The 26,980-nt window shown below is 47.7% G+C and overlaps 1 protein-coding gene across 6 annotated transcripts in view; it reads right to left on the reverse strand.

Moving 5' to 3' along the window:
* MAP3K4 (mitogen-activated protein kinase kinase kinase 4) overlaps window positions 1-26,980 on the reverse strand; it is a 136,090-nt gene that overhangs the window by 97,160 nt on the left and 11,950 nt on the right. Inside the window, exon 1 of one of the 6 annotated variants that reach the window (XM_070461738.1) lies at window positions 3,131-3,426. The exons of the other annotated variants lie outside the window; for them this stretch is intronic. Coding sequence (XP_070317839.1) covers window positions 3,131-3,258 — 128 coding nt within the window. The 5' untranslated portion in view covers window positions 3,259-3,426. Of the gene's footprint in view, window positions 1-3,130; window positions 3,427-26,980 lie in introns of those variants that run through there. 6 annotated transcript variants of the gene reach the window in all.

The raw sequence follows: 26,980 nt of genomic DNA on the forward strand, positions 1-26,980 counted from the left end.
ATTAAAGGGAACCACAAAGTCCTTCCTGAGAGACGGCCGTCCCCATTTTAGAGCATGAAGGGGGAGCTTCTGCCTCGCTGGAGCCCTTTGCTGCTGCTTGCGGTCACTGCTTCTCTGCCCAAAGCCACCCGGTCAGTGGTTAGCGCCCCCTGTAAGGGTCTCACACCACGCCCATCACTGATGGAGCCGGGAGAGCCTGCAGAGGTGGACTCCCCCAGGGAGAACACATAGGTGAGGGACATCCCGTGTCGGGACAGAAACAAGCAGGCTCCAAGGGCACAGTGAGGGAGCGAGACAGGGATCAAATCACCTAGGAGTCACAGCATAGTCAAGGACTTTTTTTTTTAGCAGCGAAACCTGTTTTTTCCAAATAAACTTATAAGAATTATATCACAGTAAAGTCACTGGTTTCAAAAAGTTATTTCAAGTAACCTGTACTTTACACAGTCAGTAAACAAGAACAATGGGGCTATTTTTAACATAAATATTTTCATGAAAGCTTACAGGAGATAGGAGTCCTCCCCAATCAGCTTTTAGGGCTTTTTAAAGTGCCGATTCAAGAAATCACAAAAGTAAACTGTTCCAGATCGGTTTTAATAGCTCTCCTGATAATTTCGGGATCCTCCTACAACTGACCCAGAAGCTTAAAAAAGAAATTGCTCAGAAATGCTTACGTATTCCTAAGTTTAATCACTAACAATAACAACTGCTCTATCCTTATCATGAATTATTTATCAAAAACAAGGACAAGAGGTATCCACGAGTGACAACAGGCAGTAAAACTGTAAGCGCATGATCACCTCTCAACCTGTCTTGCGCTCCCCGGTCATTGCATAACTCTGGCGTCAGCAGGCGCGGAGCAGATGTGCTTCGCTGGCACCTGCCACACTGCAGGCCTGGCCAACGTGTGCGGGCCTGCTTTCCACTAGAGACCTGTGCGTTAGATCCACCTTCCTGATCAATGACACACCACCATGAACGACGTGAACAAGGATGGCAGACGGCGGTGGGGAGGCGGGGAGCTTTACTCTGGTCCGTCCGCAAACCAGTTAACCTAGAAGCACAAGGCATGTTACTGGTCCCCAGTGTGGCCAAGTGTGGCATCCAGCGTTATTTGAAAGTAATGCACACCAAGCTTCTCTGAAATGGTTACACACAAACAGAAGAAATTCAAATAAACAACTGCAGAAGCCCTGAAGCATCTCCTACTAATGATCTACAGAAAGCTGGTCAGAGGTCCGCTCAGCACATTGACGAGGTGGTGGTAACAATGAGGATGTACAGAAGAGAAAATAACAGCTCCATCAAGTAATGTTTTACAGATTTGCTATTGCAAAATTAACTGCAATGTTGCTAAGAAAAATATTTCTAAGATCTGCTTGTTCCGTGCACTGCTGTTCACTTAAAGTTGGATGAAGCCCATTATCCTGACCTATTTCTACTATAACAAAGACAGAAACCTGGCCGAAAACTCAAGGTTTCTTTTCATCGTTATAGAAAGTCATTTTTAACAGCACATTTTCAATTCTCTCTGTTCCTAAGAATGCTCACATCCATCTTTTCCCAGAGTACAGCTGCATAGACTTACAACTTCTGATCTGCTCATTTGTATCATGAAATCACATCTCCTTTTTATGGGGATCAGAGTCAGAGAAAGTACAGCCAGACCTGAGCTGGGCACTAGCTGTGAAACCCTGGACAAAACAATTAACGCTGTGCCTCAGTTTCCTCATCTTGAAAAAAGACAGTAGTAGGACATACCTTGTAAGGCTGTTGGTCAAGATTAAAGGGTTAACATAAGCAAAAGAAAGGGCACGTTTCAAGCGATAAGTGCTCGCTATTATTTTTAAAGAGAAACTTACAGGCGTCAAAATACTCAAGAATGACTCAACTAACAAATGCACAAACTTTCTGACAAAAGCTCTAAAAATGTTAGATACAGTCCAAAGGACCAAAACGAATTCTCATTGCACCACATACCACGACTTAGAGAAGCTGTTCCCCTAAAAGTTCACCAGAGTATCTCAGGAGTTTGGAATGAAGGAAAATGAAGAACGACTTTCTTCACAGCTTATAAAAAAGCAAATCTGTTTGGGCCGACTGGGTCATAACAGGCACGAATGTGGTTTCTGTATTCGGTTCAAACTACAGCTACGGGCTTTTAAAACTTCTTTAAGGAGGAAAAAGGACACTTAACTCCCTTATTCCTGCAACTATACAGCAAGACAGTTAAGATGCAGGAGCAGATGTGGAAGTTATTTTCCTTACGGGGACAGGGGGCAGCAGTCTGCAAGTTTATACGGGGCGATGCAGAGGACAGGGGGATAAAAGGGCATTTGAACAGACAAACAGAGGCACGCAAGAAGGGCGGAGAGCTCCTCGTTTATGGTGCGTTTCCGTCTCCCAGTCACTAAATCGGCGTAAACATTGCGGAACGGAGTCCCTAGGGGAACCGAACGCCACAGGCACGCTTTGGGTAGCAAAGTTCCATCTTAGAGCTTTCCCGCGGGGGTGGTGGTGGGGGAGCCAAATTGTGCACAAATCGGTCCTTTACTTGATATGCACGTGCGAGCAACCTTCTGCACCGGGCTCCTACCGAAGGCCGGGAAGGAGGGGTGGGGAGAGCCCTCGAAAAGAGAAAGCAACCTGTTTGCAGAACCTCAATGCAGTTTCTCAGCAGGCACCCTCGGGGATGGGGGTGCGGGGGTGGACAAACACCGAGGCAGGAGAAGAACGGACACGACCAGCGTGTATCTGCTTCGCGCGCGTCCACCTTGCCTCGGAGAGGGGCGCAGGGGAGGCAGCGTTTTCGCTGGAGACGAGGGTCGCGGCTGCAGCGCAGGGCAGGAGGTGGGGGAGTCTCCAGCGCGCCCCCCGCGAGCAGGGGAAGCCGCAGCAAGGCCGGCGGGCTAGGCGCTCGTGCGGACCCCGCGGCGCCCCGGCCGCGCGACTCGGCCGCTCTGCCCGCCCGCACCGGGTACCGCCCCGGGCTGCGCCCCGGCGGCCGCCTGGATGCTCCCGCAGCACCTGGCGGGAAGCAGAGGACTCCCCCCTCCCTCACCCCGATACCCCCACGCCCCCCTCAGGCCGGGGCGCGCCCCGCTCTGGGCGCCGGGCCCGCCGCGCTCACCTCGCCGCCCGGCAGCGCTCGGGCTCGGGCTCTGGCGGCGGAGGCGGCGGCGGCTCCTCCATGGCGGCTGAGGTGACGGCGCAGGCGGGCGGCGGCACCGGCGCGGCGGCGGCGGCGGATTCTCTCATCCGTGCGCGGGGCCCCGCATGGCCGCGGCGGGCAGCGAGCGGCAGGCAGGCGCGGGGGGCCCGGGGCGCCCCGGGGGTGCGGGAGGGGCTCGGCTCCGCCCCCGCCGCGCTAGCCCGCCGCGGGAGCCGCTCGCGCCGCGGCCATCTTGGAGACGGCGGCCGGCCAGCGCCGGGCTACGGCGGGCGGCGAGGGACACGCTTCCGCGGGCGGCGGGCGGCGAGGGACACGCTTCCGCGGGCGGCGGGCGGCGAGGGACGCGCTTCCCCGGGCGGCGGAGGCGGTGGCGGCGGGAGCGGCCCTGCGCGGGAGGGCGGGAGCCCGGGGCAGGGCTGCGGGCGCGGGCGGGCCGGCCGGGGGCGCGGCGGCGCCGTCTGGCTTCGCGCAGCGGGGCCGTGTGCGGCGGGCGGTGCGCGCCGGTGCACCCAGGTGGTCGGTCAGCGCTGGGCGTGCACCCCGTGCAGGGCGGCGCGGCCTCGGCGAGGCGGCGGTTCCCGACGTTCCCGTGCTTTGTAAACTTCAGCAAGGGGATCGTGGCCAAACGGACAGGCCGTCGTCCAGAGACAGGGATGGATGGATGTAACGCTGGTCTTTCACGCGCGGGCGCTTTGGGGCCCTTGGGAGGGGTCTGGGGGAGCGCTTCGCTTTTAAAAGCGCCGTCTTGAGTACAGACAAGACTCTGGAAACACAGAACATTCAAGTCGCTCCGCTCTCTACTGGGCGGGAAAGAATGCTTATCTAACCTGACCGCAGGATCACAGGAAGAGAGTATGGATCTTGCAGACACTCGGGTTGCAGTGCTCCTACACCGAGGGAGAAAGAGATATTCCAAAGATGATTTCAGAGTCAAAGAAACAACTGCTGAAATTCCACCGCATCTTTTACTCACAGAGCATGTCAGGGTTCACCGTTTTAAGTTGCATGGCTTGACAAAATAAATGTCCCTAGAGGTGAAGTTCAGACTTAACTCAAAAAGAGCATAATTGAAAATTAAGTACAGTGTCTATTCATTCAAATGCGTTGGTGTTCAGAAGCTCGTTTGGTGGTGCTTGACTATGTAAGATACACTTAGTGATTAAATGTTGGTAAGAAGAGTGGCCAAGATGAAAAATTTTAGATATAATTAAAGGCCAGATAGCTGTATCACATTCAAAAGTTCGTTATATTGTATATACATATTCGTGCATTTCACATGCATATGTGAAATTAGCTATTGTGCACGCAGTACTTTACAGAAATTTCTCTGTAGTTTAAGAACTTTTTCAGTCTATATCCTCTGTTTTGTCGTTGTTCACTCACTCAGTTGTGTCTGACTCTGTGACCCCATGGACTGCAGCACGCCAGGCTCCTCTGTCCTTCACCGTCTCCCAGAGTTTGCTCAGACTCATGTCCATTGAGTCGGTGATGCCATCCAACCATTTCACCCTCTGTCCCAGAATCAGGGTCTTTTCCAGTGAGTTGGCTCTTTGCATGGGGTGGCCAAAGTATTGGAACTTCAGCTTCAGTCTCAGGCCTTCAGATGTATATTCAGGGTTGATTTCCTTTAGCACTGACTGGTTTGATCTTGCACTCCAAGGGATTCTCAAGAGTCTTCTCCAAACCACAGTTTAAAAGCATCAGTTCTTCAGCACTCAGCCTTCTTTATGGTCCAACTCTCACATTCATGAGAGAGCTTTGAAAAAACCATAGCTTTGACTATATGGACTTTGTGGGCAAAGTGATGTCTCTGCTTTTTAATAATTTTAATTTTAGAATTATTAATGTGCTCTATTAAGATAGTCTATTATTATATGACCTGATAGTGCTGAATTTCCAAATTGAAATTCATTGTATTTATTCAACACCATTCAACAAGTACTTATTAAATGCATGTGTGCCAGGAACTAAGCTAGATGCTGGGGATATAGTGGTAAGCAACACAAAGTCTTTTCCTGTATAGTTCCCTTCGTAGTTGAGTAAGGGGATGGGAACAAGAGACAGAATAAAAACAAATAAACAAGTAAATACTTAGCATATCAGTGATAACTGGCATGGAGAAAAGTAAACTGGGAGGAGCTTGAAGGGGATGATGCTGTTTTACACAGATGGGTCTGAATAAAATGACTTGGTAAAAATACCACTATTTCAAAAGAAAACTGATACACTATTATTTATTGAATTTCAGATTTTCTTTTGAAATAGTGATATGACCAAATCACTGAACTTTATCCTCACTAATGAACTTTTAAGTATTTTAATATTTTGAGGGACTTCCCTGTTGGTCCAGTGGTTAAGATTCTGTGCTCCCAATGCAGGGGATTCAGGTTCCATCCCTGGTCAGGGCAATAGAGCCCGCGTGCTGCAACTAAAGATCCTGTGTGCTACATGCTACCCCTGTTTATTTGGTGCAGCCAAATAATATTTTTTAAAAGGTGTTTTAATATTTTGCATCAGTCACGGTTCACAAATAATTCCTGAAGACAGCCTGGGGCCTGTCCTCAGGTCTCTCGGCTTGTAAACCTATAATATTCAATATACAGCCCAGCACTTGAGGGTACTCTTTTAGCAGACATCAAACAAATTTACACTTCTCATGGAAAGCATGTAGAAACCTAAGTGAACTAATATACTGCATGTTCAATTTAAGTGCTGGGTATTTTTTCTGTATCAGCCCTTGAGATGGTTGGATAGCATCACCAACTCCATGGACGTGAGTTTGAGTAAACTCCATAAATTGGTGACGGACAGGGAGTCCTGAGTCCACAGGGTCGCAAAAAGTCGGACACGACTAAACTGAACTGAACTGAACTGATCAGCCCTTGGTGTTACTCATGTTCTCCTCCCATCTTAGGTCACTTCATTTCTGCAGTTCAGTGTTCCAGGTTTCAGGATCTGAGTTCATCTCCCTCTTCCCCACCCCAGCCTCACTCCTGCTCCTTGCCTGGGCTCTCTGACCTGACGATCTGCAGCACCCTTCTCCTGGTCAGTATCTGAACCACCACCCACGCAGCCCCTGACTCATGGGCCAGGTCCCATCACACTCCCCCTCCCTCTGGAATCCATTCGCTTCTCTCCAGCCTCAGTAGCTCAGCCCACGGTGGCATCCCCCCTAGATAACCATGAGAGCCCTCCCGGCGTTAGCATGCTCACTCCCCAACCCCTGTGTTCTCACTTGCAGCCACCAAAACCTTTCTGAATCTCGATCTAAGTGCATCACTCTTTGTCGTTGTTTAATCACTAAGTCGCATCCGACTCTTTGCAACCCCGTGAACTGTGGCCCGCCAGGCCCCTGTGTCCATGGGATTTCCTAGGCAAGGATACAGGGGCGGGTTGCCATTTCCTTCTCCAGGGGATCTTCCTGACCAGGGATGGAACCCGAGTCTCCTGCATTTGCAGGCAAGTTTTTTGCCATCTGAGCCACCAGGGGAGCCCTATCACTCTTATCAGATTTATTTTATTGCCATTTCGTTGCTGTCACAATAAAGTCCTTGCCGGACCCTTTTGAGTTCTTCAAACGCTTGAGACGTGGTCCTGCTTCTCAGATTGTGCAAACGGAGGTCCCGTTCCGCCACCCTTTCACCTGGCCGGCCCTTCCCACTCGTCCCCTTCCAGCCTTTCTTCTTAGGAGGCCACCTCTTCCCTGGTGACGAGGGCCTTCCTACAGGCTGAGAATCTGCATCCGTCCAAATGGTGATTTAAAAATATTTGTTCCAAGGGGGCAAACTGATTTTATCTTCACAGAAGCTATTATTTTCACACTAATTCAAGGCCAGTGTGTAGAAGGAAGCTCGGAAAAGTATTGCCTAGCTTTCTGTAATTCTAGTTTTCTAATCTTCCTTTACAATCTTCCAAGCCAGAATCTTTCTTGGAAGACGTATTAGGAGTTTTACATATTAATACAGTCAAACAGACCCTCTCCTTTTCTCTATTGATGTTTTTTTGCCACTGGAGCCTGAGGGTACTGTTTCAGCAGGAACCGAACAAATTTACATTTAACTGATTAGGTTAAGGCTTCACGTATGTGAGCCTTACTTAATTTGTACTACATATTCAATTAAAGTGCATGATTTTCTGTCCACATCCAGACCCTCACAGCCCTCAGCCCTCCTTTCCTGCTGGGGTGTCCACTCCTTCAGGACAGACCCCTTCTGTCATCCACCACTGACCCCTGACCACCCCTGGAACAGTCCTGGAGGGAGGGTACCGAGGCTTTGTTCGGTGCCTCAAACACTGGAGAAACTCAGGAAATACTGTTGCCTTCAGGAAGTAGGGTTTCTTTAACATTAATGAACTGTGATCATCGTTAGGTTTTTGTTTCTACATTTATCACTGTTTAGCACATAGCTGACCACATTGCCTTTAACCATGTTCTTAAAAACAATGACAATAAAATCTTCAGAGAATTGTGTCTCACTCTGTCCTCAAGACTACATTCACAGAACCCTTATTAAGTTTCTTTACTTTAAAGTGAATTCCAAAAGCCCAGATTAAAGCTCTAACAAAAAGACCAATTTAGGTTAAGCTACAGAACACTGTGAACTTCACTCACCACTAGTTTCAGGCCCTACTCTGATACATGCTACCACTATGATGAAGTCTGAACCAACATCAGTCCAGTTCAGTCGCTCAGTCTTGTCCGGCTCTTTGTGACCCCATGGACTGCATCACACCAGGCTTCCCTGTCCATCACCAACTCCCAGATCTTGCCCAAACTCATGTCCATCAAGTCAATGACACCATCCAACAATCTCATCCTGTTGTCCCCACCAACATAGGGATAGGTCTGTGTATCTTTATGTATCTGTCTGTGTATCTATATGTATGTATCAGTGTTAAAGGTATCATTATAATGCCTTAGCATCTTATCAAGGCTAATGTATTAGCAGAAAGTAAATTTTATGGTTCTGTGGCAAGATAATAAAAAAAGAATGTTTGTGCCAAGCTATATTGTAAATGTACAGATGTGAAAATTAGACCATAAAGAAGGCTGAGTGCCGAAGAGCAGTTGCTTTTGAACTGTGGTGCTGGAGAAGACTCAAGAGTCCCTTGGACTGCAAGGAAATCAAACCAGTCCATCCTAAAGGAAATCAACCCTGAATATTCATTGGAAAGACTGATGCTAAAGCTGAAGCTCCAATAGTCTGACCACTTGATGCAAAGAACTGACTCATTGAAAAAGATCCTGATGCTGGGAAAGATGGAAGGCAGGAGGAGAAGGGGAGGACAGAGGATGAGATGATTGGATGGCATCACCGACTCAATGGACCTGAGTTTGAGCAAGCTCTGGGAGATAGTGAAGGACAGGGAGGCCTGGCGTGCTACAGTCCATGGGGTCGCAAAGAACCAGACACAACTGAGTGACTGAACAACAACAACAAATGCTATAAATAGGGTTACATCTTTCTTTTAAAAACAACAACCGCAAAACCTCTAAGACTATTGCTTTTTAATTATTAGGAGCATGGGACCACGTTTTACTTGGAGTAAGCGTCTCCTGTCGCTGTGGTTTTCGTGAGCTTTCCACCTGAATTCTTCACCACCCCTGCCCTCACCTCTCTAGTGGCCCGTTGGCAGCTCTGCGAAGGCAAGAAGACAAGAGTACAGGCCTCCTGATCTTCTCATGACCAGAGGAGTAGACTTCTGTTCACACCGGCACACAGGGATAAAGGTTGACTCAGTGACAGGGTGATAGGAACCTCGTGCCTAGCAAGGAAAAACTAAACCAGGCCTTTTATAACGTGGATTCTTTTTCCCCCAAAAGATACTCTGACCTCTGTTTCTCCCGACTAGTAAAGCACTAGTAAATGCTGAAGCTGAAGCTCCAATACATTGGCCACCTGATGTGAAGAGCTGACTCATTGCAAAAGACCCTGATACTGGGAAAGATTGAGGGAAGGAGGAGAAGGGGATGACAGAGGATGAGATGGTTGGATGGCATCACCGACTCGATGGGCGTGAGTCTGAGAAAACTCTGGGAGTTGGTGATGGACAGGGAGGCCTGGCGTGCTGCAGTCCATGGGGTCACAAAGAGTCGGACAGAACAACTGAGAGCAACAGTAAAGCACATAAAAATTGAACGTGTACGAAACATAATTAGTTGCTACACCTTTTAAGCAGTCCTTGGAACATTTACCTTTGGTCTTTCTCTTTTGAATATTGGCAAGTTAGGTAAAATCTCCCTTGGTTTGTTTTTTTTTTTCCTGAGAGGTAATTTGACTGTTTTTCTTATTTCTCCACCAGGATCCAAATCATCCCTTATTTCAGAGATGCTTCTTTGTGCAAACAACAGATGTAGAGAGTCCCGGCACCCTCCACTCCACCCCAGGCTCTGAATCATTAAACAAAGGACAAAAAATTACTCTCGCTCTTCTTTTCAATGGTTGGATTGTTACAAGTGAAACTAATAAAGGAAAAGGAAGAGGGCGCCAGCCGAGAACGAGCTGGACTCTGAAGGGTGGGAGATGTGTTAGTGGACACCCGAAGTGAAGAGCCTCCTCTGGAAGCACAAGCAGTGAACTTCAGAGGAGCCCACGCCCCTTCTCTGACTTCTTCACCCCCTTCTTCGGGATCCTGTCAATGCGAGGAATGGGGGGCGTGGCGGGGGGGGGTGGTGACTGAAAAATGAAATCTCTGAGACAGCTTGCTTCTTCTTGCTGGCCAAAAATTTCAGTCATTTCCCCACCAAATGGGCCATAGAACTTGCCTGATCCTCATCCTTTCGCTTCTCTTTCAGACATCCAGGTGGGACTTTTAGAGAACTGTGAAACTGCAGTTTCTAAATCAGTTTCAGATCCCTTCAAACCAATAAGCGTAGACTGCACACAGCCCGGAGCCAGGCACGGAGAACCAGTGAGGACCAGCGCCAAGCCCCCATGCCCTCCGCCGGGGGCTTCTGCTCCCCTTTCCCTACGTGACAGTGTCCCCCTCCTTCCACATGTAGTTCGGGGGGCTCCCACCTCCTCTGGGAAGACTTCCCTGAGCCCCATACGCCTGCCCCACCCTGACAGTGAGGTGCTCCCACTAAGGCCCCCATAACATCTCAGGCAAACTCTTCAGTTCAGTTCAGTTCAGTCGCTCAGTCGTGTCCGACTCTTTGCGACCCCATGGACTGCAGCACGCCAGGCCTCCCTGTCCATCACCAACTCCCGGAGTCTACCCAGACTCATGTCCACTGAGTCAGTGATGCCATACAGCCATCTCATCCTCTGTCATCCCCTTCTCCTCCCGCCTTCAATCTTTACCAGCATTAGGGTCTTTTCCAGTGAGTCAGCTCTTCGCATCAGGTGGCCAAAGCACTGGAGTTTCAGCCTCAACATCAGTCCTTCCAATGAACACCCAGGACTGATCTCCTTTAGGATGGACTGGTTGGATCTCCTTGCAGTCCAAGGGACTCTTAAGAGTCTTCTCCAACACCACATTTCAAAAGCATCAATTCTTTGACACTCAGCAAACTCTTAGTTTAGCACTATCTACATCTCTTATCTGGTTGATGACAGGCGTATCTCTTACCCTGTGACCTTCTCAAAAGCAGGCAATATTTTTTGCTATCACTATCTTTAGCACCTAGGATAAGGTCCTATACATAACACATGTTCAGTAAAATGTCTTGAAAAAATAAACTTATGTATGAATGGATGGATCTAACTGGGGAAATAACCCTTAGGTAACAGTTGTTTATTGTTGTTGTTTAGCTGCTAAGACATATCTGACTCTTTTGCAACCCATGGACTGTAGCCCGCCAGGTTCCTCTGTCCAAGGGTCTTCTTAGGCAAAGAATCCTGGAGTGGGTTGCCATTTCCTCCTCCAGGGGATCTTTCTCAGATCAGTGATTGAAACCACACCTCCTGCATTGGCAGGAGGATTCTTCACCACTGAGCCACCTGAGAAGCTATAAGGTCATAATCACTTATTGGTATAAGTAGACCCTAAAAAACATCAAAAGGCAGATTTTCTAGAAGATGTTCTAAAGAGAGACAACCAAAGTGGATACAAGTAAGGGAAAAAAAAAATAACTATATAAAATAGACGTTCACTATGAGGCATAAGGACTTCCCTAGTAGCTCAGTGGTAAAGAATCTGCCTGCAATGCACTGTCACGTAGGGAAAGGGGAGCAGAAGACATGGGTTCAATCCCTCTGTCAAGAAGATCCCCTGGAGGAGGGCATGGCAACCCGCTCCAGTATTCTTGCCTGGAGAATCCCATGTACAGAGGAGCCCGGCGGGCTACAGTTCATAAGGTTGCAGAGTCAGATACAACTGAAGTGACCCAGCGCACACACACGCATGAGGCATAAAAGCAGTGTTAACTCACATCACGTAAGGCTAGAAGGGACAAAAAGTGTGAGAAAAATAACCTGGATTCTAATACTGACAGTAAAGAATCTTAATGGCTCTTCGGGCTGTCTGTGTCTATATACTTAGATAACAGCAAATAAAAGCCTCTTTATTTGCAGCCCAGCGAAGTTAACACATAAAATTAAACATCACTCAGGGTGTCCAGTGCCGAGAGAGAGCTAAATCAGAGGGGAACAGGAGGAAGGAGGGAGGTCACAGTAGCTCAGCTCCTTCTAGGTTTGTATTTCTCCAAACAGGATCCTTAGACCACAGGCGTTGCCAGCTCTGTATGGAAATGCAGATCGCTAGGCCCCACCCAGGAACCAGTGAATCAGAGCGCCTGGGTTAGGACTCAGGCATGTTTCAGGCAAATTCCTGGTTATATTCATCAATAAATATAAGTACTAGAAGTATATTATAAATATTATAAAATATACTGTATATCTATTCTACATCATAGAATTAACATTTACATATAAATGTGATATAAACCTATTATATGGAGCTCCCCTGGTGGCTCAGATGGTAAAGCGTCTGCCCGCAATGCAGGAAACCCGAGTTCGATCCCTGGGTCGGGAAGATCTCCTGGAGAAGGAAATGGCAACCCACTCCAGTACTCTTGCCTGGAGGATCCCACAGATGGAGGAGCCTGGTGGGCTACAGTCCATGGGGTCGCAAAGAGTCGGACACGACTGAGTGACTTCAGTTTCACTTTTCAAACCTATTATGTAAATATTATATAATATTTTTATTAGGAATCATATGAATTGGTGTGAGACCCAGAGCCAGTTGTCACATTAGATCTTTGGTTTTCTTTGTATCTTTGCTCTAATTCTGCACCTGGTGCAGCACAGGAAGTTAAAAACGTTGTATTGACCAACTGATGAGAGAGCTAGAAGCGTCAAAGTGTCCAAAACGTGACTATCATAAAGCAACACATGTGGGCCCTTCTGGAAGGAGGCTGATGAGAGACAACTTCAGGCAGAAGGTGGCATTTGAGCAGGGCCTTGAGAGACCCTCATAGCTCAGTTGGTAAAGAATCCACCTGCAATGCCGGAGACCCCCATTCGATTCCTGGGTCAGAAAGATCCCCTGGAGAAGGGATGGGCTGCCCACTCCAGTATTCTTGGGTTTCCCCGGTGGCTCAGCTGGTAAAGAATCTGCCTGCAGTGCGGGAGACCTGGGTTCGATCCCTGGGTTGGGAAGATCCCCTGGAGAAGGGAAAGACTACCCATCCAGTATTCTGGCCTGGAGAATCCCATGGGCTGTATGGTCCGTGGGGTCGCAAAGAATCAGACACGCCTGAGCGATTCTCACTTGAGAGACCAGTGGGATGTCTCAGCCGGGGCGGGGGCGGGAGGGGGAGCGGTGCACTGCAGGAGAGAGGAGGAGAAGAAAGACGCACGCAGTTTGTGGGGACAGATGGAGAGACGGACAGACAGAGCTCACTGTGGTGTGGTGGCGAGGGTGGGACAACCTCGGGGATCAGAAAGAAACATTTCAAATGTCATTCTCTTTGTGTGCAAACCTCAGAGGCTCCTGGATAGCCAAGTTATTTGTCTCAGTTTAGAGCCTCTTTTTTAGCCTTTTTAAAACACAGTTTAGAGGTTTTTTTCCTTATTGTGATTTTTTTATTGATTTTGGAATGTTTCACTTCTTGATGTATTACACTTTATATTTTGTATGTGATTATTCTTAGCATGGGCTCCCCAGGTGGCAGTGGTGGCAAAGAACCCACCTGCAATGCAGGAGACGTTAAGAGACCCAGGTTCCATCCCTGGGTCGGGAAGATCCCCTGGAGGAGGGCACGGCAACCCACTCCAGTGTTCTTGCCTGGAGAATCCCATGGACAGAGGAGCCTGGCAGGCTGCAGTCCATGGGATCATGAAGAGTGGGATGTGACTCAGGTGACTTAGCACGTACGCATTCTTTGCATGCTTTAGATTTTACTTTTTGTGCAATTTGGGGGTTGGGGGAGGAGTTGTGGCTTTTAACATTTAAAACAAATTTTTAAAAACAATTGTATGTATTTTTGGCTATGCTGGGTCTTCGCGGCTGCACAGGCTTCTCTCCAGGTGCGGTGAGCGCTGGGCTGCTCTTCCTCACGGTGCACGGGCTGCCCATCACCGTGCCTTCTCTTGCTGTGAAGCACAGACTCTAGAGTGTGGGAGGCAGGGTGCTAGGGCACAGGTTGGCTGTTCCAAGGCACGTGGGATCTTCCTGGATCAGGGATCAAACCTGTGTCTCCTGCATTGGCAGGCGGATTCTTTACCACTGAGCCACCAGGCAAAGAAGGCAAGGGCACCCACTCCAGGATTCTTGCCTGGAGAATCCCATGGACGGAGGAGCCTGGTAGGCTGCAGTCCATGGGGTCGCTAGGAGTTGGACACGACTGAGCGACTTCACTTTCACTTTTCACTTTCATGCACTGGAGAAGGAAATGGCAACCCACTCCAGTGTTCTTTCCTGGAGAATCCCAGGGACGGGGGAGCCTGGTGGGCTGCCGTCTATGGGGTTGCACAGAGTTGGACACGACTGAAGTGACTTAGCAGCAGCAGAGCCACCGGGGAAGCCCCTTAACTTTTTATACAGTTTTTAAAGGTTACTACAAAATCTTGGCTAGTTCCCTGTGTCATACATTACAGCCTTGAGCCCATCTTACACTGGATAGTTTGTACCTCCCACTCCCCCAACCTCTATATTGCCTCTTCCCCTCTCCCCACTGCTAACTAGTTTGTTCTCTGTGTATCCATTACGGGCTTCCCAGGTGGCGCTAGTGGTAAAGAATCCACCTGCCAATGCAGGAGACCCAAGAGACATGGGTTCGATTCCTGAGTGGGGAAGATCCGCTGGAGGAGGGCATGGCAACCCACTCCAGTATTCTTGCCCAGAGAATCCCACGGACAGAAGAGCCTGGCAGGTCACCAAGAGTCAGGCACAACTGAAGCAACTGTGAGCACACACTCACGTATCAGCTTAGAGTCCCCGTGTTTGATTTTTCGTATAATGCCAGCTGTCACAACAGGAGGGCCGATTAAAATGCACGTCGGAGTAGCCGTGGTTCCCCGGCAGCAGCACCTTGGCCTGAGCCCGAGGTGTCTGGGCCAGGTCCCGAGAGTTTTAGCCCCGGTCGATGTGTAAACCCATGAGGACTGAGACCAGGGACTGGAACTCTTCCTCTCAGTTGGCAGCCTGGTGTGACTCATCCATCCTGGATCCCCAGGCCGTCAGAGCCTCCCCAGGCCCCGTTTGGCTGGGTGCTGGGGGGCGGTGTGAAAGCAGAAGCCCTGCAGGTGGCTGGGATGCGTCAGAGCACACCCGAGCAGGTCAGAAGCCAAACTTCTGTGCCCGCGGGCGGCCAGCCTGACCCCTCTGCTAGATGAGGCCGTCAGTGGGCGTGTGCAAAGGGGCCACACACCTCGGTCACACGAGGACAGGTGTGTGGGAGGGCACTCTAGTTACTTCATCTGGGCTCTGGGTGTGCTCCCCTTTCCTCTTTGAACATGAAAAAGCAGCCATCACGCCTGCAGGTGGAGACAGCCCTTGTCATCCGGATACAGGCCGGTCCTCGTCCTCGTCTGTCCCCGCACACTCCTCGCTTGAACGGACACTGCATGCCGGGTGCAAACCCATCCCGGGGGGCTTCCTTGCACCTGGGGTCCGTAGTCTACTGCCCATAGCCCTCAGGTTTCCAAATTCAATATCTCACCTCCTGACTATTAGGGCTTCTGAGGTGTCGCCGTGGTAAAGAATCTGCCTGCTGATGCTGGAGACTCGGGAGACTCGAGTTCAATCCCTGCGTCGGGAAGATCCCCTGGAGGAGGAAATGGAAACCCACTCCAGTATTTCTGCCTGGAGAATTCCATGAACAGAGGAGCCTGGCAGACTACAGTCCATGGGGTTGCAGAGTCGGACATGACTGAGATGGAGCACGCACCAAATTATTAGCATTTAAAAAAGAAAGATTCTTCCTCAGCCAGTTTCTCTTGCAAATCAGCCTCCCTTTCTTAGAAGTGGCTCTTAGGCACTCTAGATTGAGATAAAGGTTGGTTTTTAAAACACACTCGTGTTGAGTTTAAGAAAGAACACCATCAACAGCAGAGCACAAAACAAGTAATCTAAGCAATGCGCGCGAGACCTCTAGCTCATGATCACAGGCCCTGAAACGTTTAGAGGAGAAAAACAAGAGATCCTAAAAGATGTTTCCTCATCAGCATTAACAGTTTCAATAATTGCAAATTACGCCCTCCCTCCCCTTATTCTGCAGCACTCGCAGGACACTCTCACTCCAGGGGAGCTTATTATTCACCGACTGTATGCAGGCTCTAGGCTGGCCACGGAGGAAAAGCTCAGTTTCTCTGGGGCATCTATGATCTGGTTGGGAGATAAGATAACACTGAGGTAGCCATGTCAGGCCGTGTCTGCCCTGCTCTCTGCCCGTCTTTCTGGATCCAGCCCGTCACCTCCTCTGTGACAAAGTCCTCAGCCTTGCCAGGTCTCTCCCTGCCTGGGCCTGGCATTCTCAGCCCCTCTGGCCACTTTGGGGAGCCCAAGCCTTCACGTGACAATTGCTTGTCCTGTGTGGGCTGTGTCTGTCTCCGAGCTGGGTGGCAATCTCTAGCGGGGACAGAGATCCACATTTCTTCCACGTTCTCCTCTGCAACGAGCGTGTGGACAGCCTCACTAAAGAGCCAAGGGATAAAGCAACGGCAGTCAGACTTCACGAGGTGCCACTCCCCATGTCTCAGAGAGGACGACGACCAGGAAGTCATCAAGGCCAGTAACTGTCATCAGTTATGAGCTGGAGGTTCCAAAGGCCAAGATCAGTAGATTATCTACTTTCACATCAAAACCAATCATAACTAGCCTTGCGTGTGTTCTGAACTAATTTCTGATAAACAAATAAACAAAAAAAGCATCCTGATGGCTCATCTTGGAGCACCCAGACAATTCTGGGGAGCAATATAGGAAGGAGACGTGAGGGGTGTTTGATTCTCCATGCAAGAATACTGCAGTGGGTGGCCATTTCCTTCTCCAGGGGATCTTTCTGAGCCAGGGATCGAACCTGAATCTCCTTCATTGCAGGCGGTTCTTTACCATCTGAGCTGTATTTAAATATCTGGGCAGATCACTTTTCTAGGGACGGCAACTCTGTTCTGTCACAATCAGCAAGTCCAGGACACCCCAAACTATCACAGGTAGCCAAGAGATCAGCCTGTTGAGGGACTTCCAGAACAATCTTCCCTTTCCCTGTTGGCCAGACCATTGGCTCACAGATGTGACTGTGAAGAGATGCTAGCTTTAAACTGAAATCCACACTTGTGCCCAAGATGCATCTGGGATCCTGCCGTGAACCGGTGCCTGTACAATGCTGTCCCTGGATTCTCAGCCACTACCAGCCTCCTCTCTATTCCTCGGGAAAAAAAATAACACCACCTACTCTATTCTTTGTTCGTTAGACCTATTTTCCAAACCTGTCATCACCTCTGAAACTCTTCTGTATGATTTCTGTTTCCTGTCTCAGCAGGTTGTGAAACCATAAAGAGAGTGTTTTCCTGACCCTTCTTTCAATTCTCATGCAGAACTGGGCACATCTTTCTGGGTTTGATTGCAGTTACATTTTAAATCCTAAATTCCAGTTTACTTCTCCTGGTCTCAGTGGGGTATATAGGGCTGGAGATAAGAAATCCATTGACTCTTTTTTTTACATCTTTGCCTCTTGTAAAAACCATATATTCTTTGAAATACTTATTTTTTTTAACAGACTCAGATTCCAAACAAGCTGAGTAAGTTTCTCCAAAATATACAAGCATTTCAGAAAATTTAGAAATGCTTTTTACCTGCCTTCAGGGAAAAGCTAATTCTTTAGTTATTGAAACTCAGTTTATCTCCAGGCCCTGACCAGAGCACAGTTGAGTCTGGAAGTTTCTCAACAGACTCACCTCATTTCTGGTGCCAAGTTCTTCCTGCAGGCTTCAAGCCACAACCTGATTTCAGGTGACAGTTTATTCCCAAGTTTTATAGAGTTTTAAATGTCCTGTTGTTACTGAGATTTAAAAGAACTATAGCTCACACATGATACAGGAGAGAAGAGGCATCATTTAGTTGTTTATTTACACACCAATTTGTTGAACACCATTTGTTGCCCAGAGCCTGTCTGCAGTTGTGAATGACCCCAAAGAGGAAGGAGAAAAGAGAAGACGGATGACTTTATAGCTTAGACCAGTTACTAAGGGTTCCTGGTGTAACAGAAGAATAATCCTACCACTTATGAATTTTTAAGTGGTTGATATCTGGAAAGAAATTAGGACTGTGCCCAGCATGTAAGCAAACATTCAGGAAGCTACTATTGATACGTCATTATATCTCTCCTTCATTAAGATACTTGTCAAAATCTTTTTAAAACTGTAAGTGAAGATATTACCTATTTGGCAGGGGGTGCAGGCTTGATCCCTGGTCAGGGAACTAAGATCCCACATGCCACATGGCCAAAAATGTTTTTTTATTTAATTTTAATAAAAATTAAAAAATAATACAACAAACACACAAAAGAGATATTACCTATTTGGACATCAAAACCCTATTTTATAAATAATATAAAATATATGATAATATATGAATATATAGCATATTGTTCATATTTCTATTACTATTTTATTAATAATTACAGTGTATGTAATTGTATATTTATAACACCTTATTACATTTTTATTGTATTTGGTGTTATCTGATAATTATCTAATGACATTCTATATTAATATGGTGGCTATAAACTATAAGTACTATAAATTCCATTTAGAATAATGAGAGTTTTAAAGAGTCATATCCTCCAGTAGGGATATAACCATGAGCCACGTATGGAACATTTTTTGGGGGTGGGGGCTGGATCCTGTGGCATATGGGATTTTATTTCCCATACCAGGCATTACCCCTGCAATGGAAGTACAGAGTTTTAAGCACTGGACCACCAGACAAGTCCTGTGGAATTCTTAATTTTCTAATAGCCACACTGAAAAAACAAAAAGAAATAGGTAGAATTAATTTTAACAGTATATTTTATTCAATCCTGATAATCAAAATATCATAATTTCGACATGCAGGTGATACAAAACTTTTTCAATGAGATATTTTACTTTTCCACACTAAGTCTCCAAAACCCAGGGCATCTTCCTCTCACAGGGCATCTCAGCCCAGATGAGCAACATTTCAGAGACCCAGGAAGAGCCGCGTGTGGCAAGCATAGTGGACACGGCGGCTCTAGCTGACTAATTATAACTGATAATAATAATTATACAAACCGTTGTGTTCTTTGTATCTGTTGCCCTGGTTGCCAGGAAACCCAAAGCCAAATCTGGTGCTCAATTATAGAGATTTTCTCATCCAGAGTGCCTCTAAAATTTATTTCTCTGCCTCCTCAATGGATTTGAATCTCTTTGTTTTGCGTGTCCTTTTAGAGGAGTTAATTGAATATTAACACAACCAGATGGATAATCATCTCTTATCGTTCATAATAATGATAATTTATCACTCACAGTATGCCAGGCAGGCGGCCATGAGATTTCCATGTGTCACTGGTAAAGCGATGCTATCACTGAGACCACAACCCAGGTCTGATTCTAAAGCCTTCACTCTCGACTGCGGAACGCTCATGGTGCCTACAGCAAGGACTGGCACCGCGTGCCATGAACCGCACATACACTTGGTCTTCTGATACTCAGCAGACACCTGTGGAGCGGTTAAGTCGCTCCCATCGTACTGGTGAGGATCCAGGCACAAAGGTCAGCTCATGGAGGTCCAGCTGATAAATCTCAGAACCAGTATATGACCTCAGGCTCTAAGTCCATTCACTTTCCAACTGCTCTCTATTCTACCCCAAGTATGTCAAACCATAATTTTTAAGGGATCCAATCAATCCCTTTTGGAGATCAACACATCACAAAGTGATTCACACAAAAGCGATAATATGAGCTCCTTTCCTGAACCAGTCACTTTCTCCCTCTCCAGCCCCAATGCTGGGGACTCACAAACCGGAACAGACAAAATCTCTGGCCCTATAAAGTTTGTCGTGGAAGAAATGCTAAGTAAAGACAACATCACAAAATTATAAATTCTCTACTGAATTTTGCACGGCAAGCGCTAAGCAAATATTTGCAAATAAACACATCTAGCTAAGGCTAAATGAGTAAAACAAATAAGAAAATACAGTTCAAAGCACTTGAAACTGAGTGGATGCATGCATGTGTCACCGCTGCCCGCCACCCACCCAGTTCTCCTAAAATGCCCTGGACGCCCTCCATAGTCTTAAAGCGTATCCAAAGGGCAAAATGCCCTCGAGAGGAGACAGCCCACACTCTGTCTCAGCATAAGCGGATACTCAGCACCATCAGCTAAATTGCTTCTGTGGCTTGTAGGGGTCACAGGATGAGAACTCGCAGCTGCTTTCTTTAACGTCTGGCAGGGGCTTGTAAATGCGCTTCATCAACTTGGACACATACAGGCTGTTAGCAAACACACCAGCATAAGATGTTCTGGTTCTGTTTGCTGCTGCTGTTTCCACTTTCTCCCCAACACTGGGGCTTGACTCGACACAGGCTTCGCTAGGAAATGAGTGTGAGGCTCGGTGCCATTTAAAATCATTAAACTTTTCTGAAGGCAGCAGCTTTCAGCCCAGGTTCTTAATGTTCTCCTCCTGTGGCCACACAAGCAGGCACTCAGAGGAATGATTTACTAAAGCTCATGACTCACGAATCGAAGGGGTGTTGCTGGCACGCCAATGCCCTATTCTCCGTTGTTCGGAGATTACATCTAATTCTATAAATACCCCAGTCTTAAGCCTAACCTTTACATCACTGGTCCCCAACCTTTTTGGCACCAGGAACTGGTTTCGTGGAAGACATTTTTCCAAGGACCAGTGTGGGGGCGGCGGGGAGGGAACGGTGGCTTCAGGATAATTCAAGCACAGAATATTTACTGTGCACTTTGCTTTTGCTGTTTTTCAATCACTAAGTCATGTCTGACTCTTTGAGACCCCACGAACTACAGCATGCCAGGCTTCCCTGTCCATTATTTCTCAGAGTCATCTCTCAAACTCATGTCCATCGAGTCGGTGATGCCATCCAACCATCTCATCTTCTGTCGTGCCCTTCTCCTCCTGCCTTCAATCTTTCCCAGCATCAGGGTCTTTTCCAATGAGTCGGTTCTTCACATCAGGTGGCCAAAGTATTGGAGCTTCAGCATCAGTCCTTCCAATGAATATTCAGGACTGATTTCCTTTAGGATGGACTGGTTGGATCTCCTTGCTGTCCAAGGGACTCTCAAGAGTCTTCTCCAACACTACAGTTCGAAAGCATCAATTCTTCGGCACTCAGCCTTCTTTATGGACCAATGGATTTTATTTCTAATCTAATGCCACCTCTGGTCTATCAGGAGGTACCAGTCCACTGCCCGGAAGTTGGCGATCCCTATTTTAAATGATGTGTCCATTTTCATGCTATAGTGTCCTTAGGTATCCCCTCCAAAGCCAATAATTTTGAAGGCATTCATCCCCTGAGACTTGCCATGCTTAAGTCACGGTTTTCACTGGATGGTTACATGCTTTTTGTTTGCCTAAGTAGCAGTAGTTGCTCTTTAGGCCATTAGGGCTGCAAGGAACAGAAGCCACCTCTGATCAATTCAGTGTCATCAGGACGCAACGGACCTGCAAATGGACCCTGCCGCAGAAGGTAGGTTTGAGAGCTGACACAGGGCTTCTCCCGGCTCGGCCTCCTCCTGCCCCCCTTAGCTTGTCCCTCCCAGCCAGTGTCCTCTGAGCCGGGATGTGAAGGTGTGGGTGGGGTTTCCACCAGGTTTTCTTTCTTTCTTTTCCTCTTTTTTTGAGATGTATTTTCTGTGGATCAGTTTTAAAGTCTTTATTGAAAGTGTCACAGTATGGCTTCTGTTCTGTGTTTTGGTTTTTTGGCCACAAGGCACACGGGACCCCTGCTCCCCAAGCAGGGATTGAACCTGCATCCCTGCATTGTCTTAACCGCTGGACTATCCAGGGACAATCTAGGTTCTGTTTCTTGATATGAGTCCTAATCAGACTGGGTTCCCGCTATGCAGATGAATCGAACTAAGCTCTCAGGATCCTGTGCAATGTAACCCTGCTATGCAGGGTTTTCCAATAAACAATTTTACACAAAGAACCCTGCATAGCTCCAATAATACTGCTAGAAGGCCTGGAGAACCAGGCTCGGGGCCTCAGGGAACAAAGTATGCTGCAGAACTGGTTGTCCCAGGCCACTGCGGACAGCGCTCCACATCTGGACAGCAGACGCCACGGCTTGCCAGCCCCTTCCACTAGCGCCTGCCCGACTCCCCAACACAATGCTGCTCCGTGAAGCTTCCCCACCACCTCACCTCCTGGTCCTCAGGCTGGCGTGGGTGCCGTTGACGAGTGTGGTAGAGGACACAGGGGACTCCATTTGGGGGCACACCCTAATTCAAACAACTCCAGGAAAATTGGTCCTGGTGACAGATACGTGGGCTTCCCAGGTGACGCTAGTCGTAAAGAACCTGCCTGCCAATGCAGGAGACATAGAGAGGCAGGTTCGATCCCTGGGTCAGGAAGATCCCCTGGAGGTGGGCACAGCAACCCACTTTAGTCTTCTTGCCTGGGGAATCCGATCATGGGCAGAGGAGCCTGGCGGGCTACAGTCCATGGGGTTGCAAAGAGTCAGGCACTATTGAAGTGACTCAGCACGATCACACAACAGATACATGGAATGACTTAGAAGATGTTTTAGGAGATGCTCTGGGGCTAAAGGAGGTCAGATACAAGTCGGCAGGCAGGGGGCTCAGAGCATGGAAGCAGGGGTGTCCTGAAATCAGGCTGCGTGGCAAGAGGAACACCTCTTACCAGATTTAACACTGCAAGGGAGAAATAAGTGTAAGAGACAACTTTTGGGCAGGGAGCAGGGCGGGGAAGAGGTTGGAAGGGATTACATTACTTTGAAAAAATTTATAGGTTTGTAATGTCTGTATTTTTCCAGCTGCCAGTCTATTTGAAATCTGCACTGTTTGCTACAGAAAACAAACAAACAAAAATTCTATGCAGGGGCCACTGTCATTATAAAATTCTGTTATTGTTTGCAAATATCTTGCATTTGGATGAAGAGGTTAGTAGCTTATCTGCTTCTGAATAAATTTCAGTTTTTTTTTTTTTTTACTTGAAACTATGCTTTTCTTGAAGTATGCAAGCCAGGTTCAATCAAATCTTATCAAACATATTGTATCAGGATTTTCTCGGCAGTGTGTCTAAGTGAAGGGAGCAAGCCTTTGAAGCCCGAGCCATACAGTTCTGCAGAGTCCGACCAAGAAACAGGGGCACAGGGCCTGAGGATAGAAGGGTCGGAGATGGGAAATGGGGACCAAAGCTACACTCATGAAGATTCTAACCTATAACTCCGGAGGCCAAGGAACTATTATAGGAGCTAAATATTAATAGAAGCTAAAACTGCAGTCAAGAGAAGGGGCTAAAAATCAAGCTCCAGTAAGGATGAAGCAACCACAGGCTAAGCCCCAAATTGAGTGATGTGCACGGAAACTTCTTTCTCCTCTGGGGTTCAGGAGAGCTCCCGGTGGCTTGACTGTGCTGCCGGGTGAAACAAATACCCTACACTGGGGTTAAAAACGTGACTTTTACTCTCTCAATCCCTAACCTCTAGCCACCGTGGTTAACTCTACAGATAACAGGCGGCGTCCTCTGGGCTCAACAGAATTAAGCATGAATTCTTACTTACGATTTGGCATCCTAGACATGAGCCAATTCTTAGGAAAGACTGAAAAGAAGGTTAATACAGTCTTCTGGCCGTTTTCCAGTCCTGAAGTTGTAAAATAAACACAGCTGAACTTGCAAACAAGAGCTCTCATTCTCCTACACGCTACCATCTCTGGGCACTAACCTTTGATATTTCAGACTTGGCTGGAAATTAGTTAATTGTGAGGCCTACTCACATTACTTGGAAGAAGAACATGTTTTGGAAATAATGTCTGAAAATACCTTTAGGGTAGCACATGGAATCGTCAGGTTATTAAGATGTGTTTATCGTGCATTTAATGAGTGGCAGTTTGACGTGAATCTGACCATGTGTTATTCTCACTCCAGAAAAACAGACTCCTGGTATTCAATCATGATAATGGAGGGAGATGGTGGGGGCTGAATGGGTATTTGGAAACTATCAGGTAAGTTAAAGGGCACGTTTAAGTTTAAGCTTTAATATACCTGTGTGTCCCAATAAAAGTTTGAATCTGGACTTATAGAAGAAACAGCATCTCTGGGTGCAGACAAAGATTTAATATACGTGTGTGATTGGCTATCGGCCTCCCAGGAGGCTCAGTGGTAAAGAGAGCCTGCCAGTGCAGGAGACGTGGGTTTGATCCCTCAGTTGAGAAGATCCCCTGGAGGAAGAAATGACAACCCACTCCAGTATTCTTGCCTGGAAAATCCCGTGGACAGAGGAGCCTGGCGGGCTACAGTCCATGGGGTCACCAAGAGTCAGACACAGCTGAATGACTAAGCATACACCCACATGAACTGGCTATCACACACAAGCGTGGCTGTCATACGCAGGACTGGCCATCACACGCATGACCAGCTCTTCCTACCTAGCATTCGAAATGGGTTCTGAACACAAATAAGGCCTAGATAATGGGTAATACAAAAGTCGACTTTGCATCGCCCAGCGAAAATGTTAGTCGCTTGGTCACTCTTTTCGACCCCATGGACTGTAGCCCGCCAGGCTCCTCTGTCCATGGGATTGTCCAGGCAAGGATGCTGGAGTGGGTTGCCATGCCAACTCCAAGGACTCTTCCTGACCCAGGGCTTGAACCCATGTCGCTCGCATCTCCAGCATTGGCAGGTATATTCTTCGCCACCTGGAAGGCACATTGCCAAGAGATAGGTACAAAAGATATATAAAGCCATTAAAAGCTCACAAAAACAGTTGCAAACATCTTTGATAAGCCATTTTTACTCTATGGTAAAAAAAACAAAACCCTGAAAACAACTGATATACAATGCTGGGGAAGCCACAGCAAAATAAGCACTCCTCTTTTACAAAGCTGGTAGAAGCAAACATTGATAAAGTCTTTCTGGATGGACATTCATAACACATACTCACTAGTACAATATTTACTTTTGATCTTGTAATTCCAATTCTAAGAATTTATATCGAAGAAACAAACATGTACACCGTGATGTATATACAAACATTACTTATGACACTGAAAAATTGATACAAACGTCTATAAGTCAGAGTACAGTACATTACAGGACATCCATGACATGAAATACTATGGGGTCATTAAAATCCATGCATGGAAATTATATTTAATGACACAGGAAATGCTTCATGAAGTAATGTCAAGTTAAGAAGCCGTATACCATACATAGATATACTTTGTATATGTGTGTGTGGTACGCTCAGTCGTGTCTGACTCTCTGCAACCCCACGGACTATAGCCCACCGGGCTCCTCTGTCCATGGGATTTTCCAGACAAGAATACTGGAGTGGTCTGCCATTTCCTCCTCCAGGGGATCTTCTCGATCCAGGGATGGAACTGGTGTCACCTGTGTCTCCTGCATTGGCAGGCAGATTCTTTACCACCACGCCACCTGGAAAGCCACATTTTGCATATATGTGTGTGCATGTATATACATGTGTGTACACACATGGCATCACCTGGCAGAGGGGATCTCAGCCTCTACTTTATTCCCTGGCTTCCTGGACTGAATCTCTCTCTGCTTCCCTCCCCATGGGTCACACCTTCCTGGCCTACTTTGCTGGTTCCTTGGCATCCCCTAGCTGGCAAATGCTGGAGTGCTACAGGTCTGCCCTCAGATGCATCTTTGTTTACACCCACTTTCCAGACAATTCCATCCACTTGCATGGGTTTAAACAGCATCTCTGCACGGATATAGTATCCGAATACATGTCTCCACACCTGGGCTCCTATCAGACTCACGCCTGTCAACATGTCCATAAGAGCACCTTCACTTGGCTATCTGACAAACTTCACATGCCCACAATGGAACCCTTGATTTCAACGGCATCCTTAAAGGAAAATTAGACACAACGAAACCAGTGAAAGCTTGCTCTACCTGTAATCTCTTCCTTTTGGGGAAACAGCAACCCTATTCTTCCAGTCATTTGAGCCAAAAGATTGGCATTCACTGTTAACACCACTGTTTTCCTCAACCCCCACTTCCAAGCTTTTAGCAAAATCTCCCAGATCTGCCTGCAGGATAATATCCATCATCAAACTACTTCACGATGCCTCCACTGGTACCACTCTGGTCTCAGCCGCCAGCACCTCACAGCTGGATCTGTTGCAAGATCGTCTCTGCTGGGCTCCCCTTGGGTCATTTCAACTCAACACAAGATCACCCCTCTCCTCAAAACCCTCCGCCCTTCCCATCTCGCTTGGAGGAAGATCCGAGTCCCACAGTGGCCTGGACCGCCGGTCAGGGTCTGGGCCCTGCCCACGCTCTCTGCCCATGCCTCCCACACTCTCCCGCCTGCTCAGCACGCTCCAGCCACGCCAGCTTCCTTGTCAGCTTCCAACAGCCACACATGGTCCTGCCCCAGGGCCTTGGTCCTATCTGTTCCCTCATTGCAACACTCTCCAGTATCTTCGGGGCTTGCTCCAGTCGGCCCAAGTGCAGCCTTCTCAGTGAGGTTTTACCTGAATTCCTGATATCTAATAGCAACACCCTATGCCTCTTGCCCTGCTTCGAGTTTCTGGGTAGCAAAAATCTCTCCCTGTCATATTGCATATTTACTTGCCGTCTGTTTACTGTCTTCTTTTGTCCACCGGAGTGTATGCTCCATGAGATCAGAGACACTGTATTCCCAGTGCCTGAAAGTGCCTGGCATATAAAAGAAGTTCAATATTCCTTGCATACATTTTAAAAAGGTTCCAAGTGGTTTAAAAAAAAAATCCTTACCTTTAAAAAAAAAAAGGTTATTACGAATCAATGTAAAACAAACAGGTTTCTCATCCTTGCTTGAAAGTGAAAGTGAAGTTTCTCAGTCATGTCTGACTCTTTGCAACCCCATGGACTGTAGCCTACCAGGCTCCTCAGTCCATGGAATTTTCTAGGCAAGAGTACTGAAGTGGGTTGCCATTTCCTTCTCCAAGGGACCTTCCCGACCCAGGGATCGAACCCCAGTCTCCCGCATTGCAGGCAGACGCTTTACCATCTGACCCACCAGGGAAACCCCATCCTTGCTTAAAAACCCAGCAAAAGTTTTGCAGTTCAGTTGCCCGGTCGTGTCCGACTCTTTGTGACCCCATGGACTGCAGCCCACCAGGCTTCCCTGTCCTTCGCTGTCTCCCGGAGTTCGCTCAAACTCATGCCCATTGAGTCAG

The sequence above is a fragment of the Odocoileus virginianus genome, chromosome 34, assembly GCF_023699985.2.
Source record: "Odocoileus virginianus isolate 20LAN1187 ecotype Illinois chromosome 34, Ovbor_1.2, whole genome shotgun sequence".
NCBI classification, from domain to species: Eukaryota; Metazoa; Chordata; class Mammalia; order Artiodactyla; family Cervidae; genus Odocoileus; species Odocoileus virginianus.